This window comes from Chenopodium quinoa, unplaced genomic scaffold, assembly GCF_001683475.1.
Source record: "Chenopodium quinoa cultivar QQ74 unplaced genomic scaffold, ASM168347v1, whole genome shotgun sequence".
In the NCBI taxonomy this organism is placed as follows: Eukaryota; Viridiplantae; Streptophyta; class Magnoliopsida; order Caryophyllales; family Amaranthaceae; genus Chenopodium; species Chenopodium quinoa.
The window spans coordinates 787,613-794,757 of NW_018745067.1; the positions used below are offsets into that span (position 1 = coordinate 787,613).

The window sequence follows — 7,145 nt, forward strand, 5'->3', positions numbered from 1 at the left end:
TCAATTAGGAAGTAGGATCGAGCAAACAATACGAAAAACCGGTCGAAATTAGAACGCATATTTCTGGCTCGGTACTGGGGGAAATTGGCGCCGGCAAACAGAGACTAGCGCCAGCTTTTAACTGCAGTGCCTGGCGCCAATACTGGCATCTGGCGCTACGACTAAAATGCTGGCACCAAGTTCTGGCCCTTGACGCTACTTCCCACATGCCTCAACAGCTTTCTGTGCTCGATAAAATTTTCCAGTTTCGTGCGGTGTTATTTCAGTCCTAGTTGTGAAAGATATTTCTCAAATTTCCTACGTGTAAAACCCTATGTTTTTAACTCATTACGAATGTTCTTTCCAATGAGATCTTTTTTATGCATATGACAATAATGTTAATCAAAATTACGCACATGAAATACTTAAAACGTTTCGAGTCACATCCACTCATTCTAAATCATTGCCGAAACAAATTCAGGAATTAAAATAGAAATCCTCCCCAGTGGAGTCGCCAAAAACTGTAGGGAATAATTTCAAGCTTTAAATCCCAGTAGCTTGAACCCCACTGTGATCATACACTAAAGTACGGTGGCGTCCAAAAGGGAAGAAGATAGAGCAAAAGGGTCGCCAACAAGTTTTTTAGGAACTTGTAAACCGTTTACAGGGTGAAGGTTACACCCCTTAACGATCCAAGAGATTGTCAACTCCATAAGGTCTAGAACCAAATAAGGGTTCGGGGATGAATGTACAAATCCAACCTAAAAGAGATTGAACCTGCCCTAATAATAGGCCTCTACTTTATTCTGAACGTATTTATGTGCGCTTTTTAATTAACATGCAATCAATAGGATTACCCTAAACCTATTTATCTATGTTGGTTGAATATTAATGCACAAATAAACTATTATTGGCGATCACTTGAAATTATAATCATAATTAACCCTAACAAGATTATTAAATATCTTATTAAGCGTGATTACAAATACCAATTCTCTTTAAACATGCATAAAGGCGTGATCAAGCAATAACAATAAATATCAAGCAACATAACATTAATAAATATCATGACAATAAAATTATAATCATAATCAAGATAATAATAATCATAATAATAAATAAAATAATCATCATCAAAATAACAATAATAATTATATTCACAATCATCATAAATTATAATAAGGATATTTTGGATTTTAACACCTTACAAAAGGCTGAAAATGTTTTTTAACACCCCCCAAAAAAAAACTTTTATTTTAACACCTCCCAAAAATATAAAAGTTGGAAGTTAACACCAAAATCCATCTTCCGTTAACAGAACTGTTAGTGGGGCCCACCCCAACGGATATATTTTTAAAAGATCTGTATATAAGAACCATTCTTCCACGATTCTTGCACGATATATAAGAACCATTCTTGCACGATTCTCCCCCAATGAACGAAATCGTTGTTCTTATTGAATAGCAGCAGCGCATTGCATTGTTGCACGATACTTGAAACAATTCTTTCACGATTCTTCCACGATTTTTGAGAAGAGGAACAGATTGAAGCTGCTGAAACAGGTGAGTGCGGTCAATTGTTCGGTTGTTTGGTAATTATGGTTTAAATTCTCTTCAATTATTATTTGCAATTGTTTCGTACTCAGATTAATGGTTGGATTATGTTATGTACGCATCTAAATGCCCAATTGCGAAATTAGGGTTCGTCAGAAATTGAATTTGGGGCTTTTCGTATTATGAAATTAAAAATGAATTTTGTTGCTGTCAATGTTAATTCGTCAGTGTACAAATCTGTAAATGTGACTGTCGATCTAAAATTGATGCAGATTATGTCGTTTGTTAGCTCTTCCCCTCCTGAGGCCAGAAAATGTAAGTGTGGTGTGCCAATGGCCAAGCTCACTAGCTGGACAAGGGAGAATCCAGGCAGGAAGTTCATATCATGTAAGTTTTATGACCCAATAACAGAAACAAGGGGTTGCAAAGCTTTCGAATGGGTTGATCAACCTGATGGAACAGATTGGCAAACAGGGGTTATCAACAACCTGTTGTTGGATAAGAAGCTGCTAAAGGGTGAAGTTAATGAATTGAAAAGGGAAGTTGATGAAATCAGTGGCCAAAGGAGGTGCCTACTTAATGAAGTTGATAATTTGAAGATGAGATGCAAGGCCTTGAACGCTGACAGGAAGAGAATGAACAGGGAGTGCAATGAAGGGAAGGTGTCTTCAATCAGCTGTTTTGGTTGGGTGGGCATGGCCATTTGTATAGGTTTGTCAATGGGTGTAATTTTCCTAATGGCTAGGGGTGTGTAATAGTAAGCTGTATTAAGTAGTTATAATTTCTTGTAATGACTTGAAGTGTTATAAATATGTCTTTTAATCAACCTATTTATGCCTTGTCTAAGTTCCTATTTATGCCTTGTCTTTTAATCAACCTATTTAAACATGTGAAACATTAAAACATGGGAAATATGTGAAACACTAAGATAGTTCAAGTACAGGTTGACAAAAGAACCTTACTTCAACATGTTTCAATGGCAATCAAAGCCATGCAACCATTACAATTCAATATCTAATTGTTCAAATTTGTTAAGGGAAGCCACTAAAAAACTAGCAAGTTACATAACCAGTCATGAGTACATAATAAAAGTTTGAAATTGTTCAACAGACATAATGTTTGATATCCAGCATGAGTACATCACTGAGTAAGGTTGTTGAGGGATTGCAGCCTGGCCCTTGTTACAACACCTGTGGCTGTTGTAGGCTGACTTGAGGAAGACCTTGTCTTTCTTTTTGGTTGGCTTGAGGCAGGCTGACTTGAGGAAGGCTGAGCTGAGGATGGCTGACTAGAGGATGGCTGAGCTGAGGAATGCTTAGCTGAGGAAGACTGTGGCTGTGGGCGCTTGCTGAATGGCAGACAACCTTCTTGCTCTTGAGGAAACTTTTTGTTTCCTATGCTGTTTGGTCCAGCCCCAATTGCACTCTATGACATGCATATAAAAATAAAAAGTCAATGGAAAAGACACATACATATATAAAACAAAGGGGGAGTTGGTGTAATGCTTGTGTTACCTTTTTAGCAGCCCTAATCTCTTTCTTCTTCCTCTCCTCCACCATCCAAGGAGTGTTCAGTGGGGGTCTGCCTGCTGACTTTATCAGCTCTGTAGCTGGTGCAGCAGGTACTTTGCAAGTCTTGGCATAATGCCTATATCCCCCACAGTTGCTGCATTGCTTCTTCCTCTTGGTACTTGCCTGACCACCTGAAGAAGAACATTCTCCTGGCTCAAGCTTCCTTTTTTTTGCTCTTTGGTCTCCCAGGTTGCACCTTAACAGAAGGGGGTAGTGGTTCCCTCATTCTGACTCTCTCCCAGTGCTTTGGGCCAGGCATTGGTTGGACAGCTGGTTCATAAGCAGACCTGTATGTGTCCATGGTATAGTATGGGTCAACAACAGCCTCTATGTCACCCCTCATATCCAATATGCAGGCATAAGCATGAACACATGGAATGCCAGTGAGTTCCCAATGGTAACATGTGCAGGTCTCCTTGTCCAAATCAACCAACACCTGGTCATCCTTCAGCTGCACCTCAAATGTATTCCCTCTGGATGGCTGCACCACACAGGACCTAGCCACAAAGTCTATCCTCCCCAGAACATGCCTCACATATGGCACTAAGTTGTGTGTAATTGTTTTTGAATCCTCCCACTTTTCATTATTCCTGTTCATAATATACCTCCTCATCCATTCCATTTGGGTGAGGATAGGTTTATCTCTGGCAGGCCTAATGACTGCATTGAAAGTCTCACACATGTTGTTCAACAACATGTTGGACTTGCAGTTTGGTGTGAATGCATGTCTAGACCAATGGTGGGGAGGAATGTTGATTAAATACTCATATGCCTCTTCATCGAGGAATTTGATAGACTCCATGGCAATTTCATGCTCAAACTGACATATAAAAGCATACCAGAAATCACACCAAGCATATACAAGCTAACCAATATAAAAACATACCAACAGTCATATAAAAGCATAGGCTAGCTTCAACAATCAATAAACTTACAATGGTGGTGGCCCTAGCTGCTCTCCAAAACAGCTCCTTAAAGGTTGATCCAGTGAAGTTGAGCTTGAAGTTAGCCCAAATATGCCTCACACAAAACCTTTGCTCAGCTTTGGGAATAACATCAGCCATTGCTTTAATCAAACCCTACCAAATGCAGACAAAAGTATAATCATCAGTCAATCACATACATACACATGAAAACTTAGAAATTGAACCTAAATAGTTAAGAGGGAAACAGAAGCATTACCTTTTGCCTGTCAGACATGATGGTCAGCCCAGCTCCTTGATCATGTGTGAACATTGACATAAGGGATTCCAAGAACCAACCCCAAGTTTCCTGGTTTTCAATCTCCACTGTGGCCCAAGCTAGAGGAAACAAGTTGTTATTCCCATCCTTAGCAACTGCCACCAGAATTTGCCCAGGAAAGGCACCCTTGAGGTGACAACCATCCAACCCTATTAAAGGCCTACAACCCTTTGCAAATCCATCTCTCAATGGCCTTAAACAGATGAACATCCTCATGAACAATGGTGGCTCTGGCCTGTCAATACCATCAACAACAACATTGCACCCTGAACCAGGGTTGTACTTCATCACAGCTTTCCCATAATCCCACACCCTAGCATACTGCTCCCTAGCTGAACCAAATATCAGTAGTTTTGCCCTACACCTAGCTAGCCATGCCTTATAGTAACTCACATCAACTCCTAAATCATTCAAAATCCTAGCCCTAATCTCCTTAATTCTCCAACCAGGGTTACTCCTAAACTCTTCTAAATACCTCTCTGCTATGTATTCAGCAGTAAGCATCTTGTTCTTCTTTACTCTGAAGCAGGAATGGTCTAAATTCAAGGTTTTGATTTGCCAAGTTTGCTGCTTAACAAGTTTTGATGCAAACACCTTGAACTGACACTTTACCCCCCCCACACATGTACAAGCAGGCATTCTACAAGTGTAGCTATTGAACTCACAGCCACATCTATATCTACACTGAACTGTAATCCTTTTACTGTCATTATGCAAGTAGTAGAACTCATACCTGTTTTGAATGGCATGAAGTCTTAAGGCCCTCCTCAAGACTGAAGCATTACTGAATTTCTGATTTAACTTCAACTTGATTGGGTTGTCAAAGTCCACATCAGCATTAAACCAAGGAGCATAGTCCTGTTCCTCATCAGATCCACACAAACTCCTTGAATCATCTGAATCAGCATCACTTTCTGGATTCACCTTCGGTTTTCCAACATCCAAATCATTTCTCAACTCTACTCTCTTATCTTTGCCAACCCTGTCATCTACTGCACTCTCCAAACCTTTCCTAAGGCTCTTGTTCACTTTGGCCAAGATCTCCTTTGACCCTTCAATATACCATTCCTCATCCCCTTCATCAAATTCTTCTTCACCAGGTTCCCAATCTTGTCCCTCATCACTCAAATCTGAACTTGAATAACCAGATCCTTCACATCCATCATCCTTTTCTTCATCAAACCTCAACACTTTAGCATTAGCTGAGGCTTTCCTAGGTGGACTCTCCTCCCTTTGTTCAGTTTCTGTCTTCTTAAACCTAGGGCTCCTCCTAATAGTCGATGTATTTGAACTTTCTACCTTCTTATCCTTTTTTTTTGTCTTTGCAGGATTGGGTTGGGCCTCTTGTATGGGCTGACTAGGAGCTTCTGTTGTTACAAAAACCTCAACATACCCCTCTTCATTTACTGTCTCCAAAAGGCCCTTAACCTCTTCACTGTTAACTAGTTCCCTTTTCCCAGTGTTAAAGGTTTTCCCCTTCTGCCTATACCAACAGCTGTAATGCATAGGCACATCCATATCACCATTAACAAAACCATGAATTGCAGCTGTTCTAATCAAATGCACATCCAACTTAGATACTTGAACCTTCCTCTTCCAGTAACACCAACCACCACACCAACACAGCAGCTGCCTGTTTTTGGTTACTCTTTTAGGGACAAAAGCACCTCCCACTCTAAGGCAGATGTCAACCAAACTATCCTTGTCACCCATTATCTACCCACCAGTGAAAAACATATAAAACATATTAAAAGCCATGTAACTATACATGCACAATACGAATAAACAAATCCATCACAGCCACACAAACAAACACATAAAAAAATTGAAAATAAACATATACAAGCCAATGTAGGTGCTCAGTAACATAAATTAATCAACAAACCACACTTGCTAGTTTAATTAACAATAAACCACCTTAATTAATCTCTACTTTCAATTACGAAATCCAATTAACCTAAGTCGCATAGTCAGTTACAGAAATTGATTTATCAAGGCTTTCCTACTGTGGTCCCAAAATTTACCCTAATTACCCAATTATTGCAAGGTTTACAGCAATGAAGCACCAGTAATTGACGAAATTGCTATCAAAGGAGAGCAATTTTACCTTATTTTCTGTGAATTTCAAGCGGCTTTCGCACTTTTGTAGTTGAAGAAGATGATGAAGAAACCCTCCTGAGCTTATCTTCTCCAACGTTGACACCACCCTACACTCCACTTCTCAGCCAAGATCTCCTTTGGTTCAAAAGCGAAATCAATGAAGGTTCAGAAAGAATTCAATGCAGAAGGTTGCTGCGAATTCAATGAAGAAAGAAGTTTCGTGTTTTGCTGGGTGAAAATTGAAGTTCAAGCCAATTTGTGGGACCCACGTTAAATTTCCGTGACGGAAATCGTTAACTGGTGTTAACTTCCAACTTTTATATTTTTGGGAGGTGTTAAAATAAAAGTTTTTTTTTGGGGGGTGTTAAAAAACATTTTCAGCCTTTTGTAAGGTGTTAAAATCCAAAATATCCTTATAATAATTATAATCATAATCACGTTCATGTTCATGTTAATATTAAAGCATAATAATAATAGCAAGATCCTAGGCATGATACTAACAAGATTAATAACAAACCCTAGCATGTCACTAAGCAATAAAAATCAAAGCTAACCCTAACATGGTACTAACAATCATAAATATTAGGAAGAACATAGGAAGCATCGTAACAATCATATTTAATATTAAAGTTACCCTACACATGATACTAGGAATATCATAATAACAATTTAAACATGATTTCTACATCATAATATCAAT

General features: G+C 39.0%; 2 protein-coding genes across 2 annotated transcripts; one reads left to right on the forward strand and one right to left on the reverse strand.

Annotated features, from left to right (window-relative positions):
• The first annotated feature begins 1,200 nt into the window (after positions 1 to 1,200).
• LOC110709418 lies at positions 1,201 to 2,358 on the forward strand. The gene is made up of 2 exons (XM_021887642.1): positions 1,201 to 1,541; positions 1,805 to 2,358. Exon 2 carries the CDS (start codon positions 1,808 to 1,810, stop codon positions 2,285 to 2,287), a length of 480 nt encoding a protein of 159 aa, XP_021743334.1. The 5' UTR covers positions 1,201 to 1,541; positions 1,805 to 1,807; the 3' UTR covers positions 2,288 to 2,358.
• Positions 2,359 to 3,257: 899 nt separating this feature from the next.
• LOC110709394 lies at positions 3,258 to 6,819 on the reverse strand. Its single transcript, XM_021887607.1, has 3 exons — positions 4,286 to 6,819; positions 4,039 to 4,182; positions 3,258 to 3,923 (listed from the first exon to the last, which is right to left on the reverse strand). The coding sequence occupies exons 1-3, from the start codon at positions 6,056 to 6,058 to the stop codon at positions 3,258 to 3,260; spliced, it is 2,583 nt and encodes an 860-aa protein (XP_021743299.1). The 5' UTR covers positions 6,059 to 6,819.
• Between the last annotated feature and the right edge of the window lie 326 nt (positions 6,820 to 7,145).

Excerpts from the sequence above, each read along its gene's own strand:
- LOC110709394 (XM_021887607.1), bottom strand. The coding sequence starts at position 6,058 with ATGGGTGACAAGGATAGTTTGGTTGACATCTGCCTTAGAGTGGGAGGT. Across the intron at positions 4,183-4,285 it reads TCATGTCTGACAGGCAAAAG|GGTTTGATTAAAGCAATGGC; the intron begins GTAATGCTTCTG and ends TGCATTTGGTAG. Across the intron at positions 3,924-4,038 it reads CAGCTAGGGCCACCACCATT|TTTGAGCATGAAATTGCCAT; the intron begins GTAAGTTTATTG and ends TTTATATGTCAG.
- LOC110709418 (XM_021887642.1), top strand. The coding sequence starts at position 1,808 with ATGTCGTTTGTTAGCTCTTCCCCTCCTGAGGCCAGAAAATGTAAGTGT.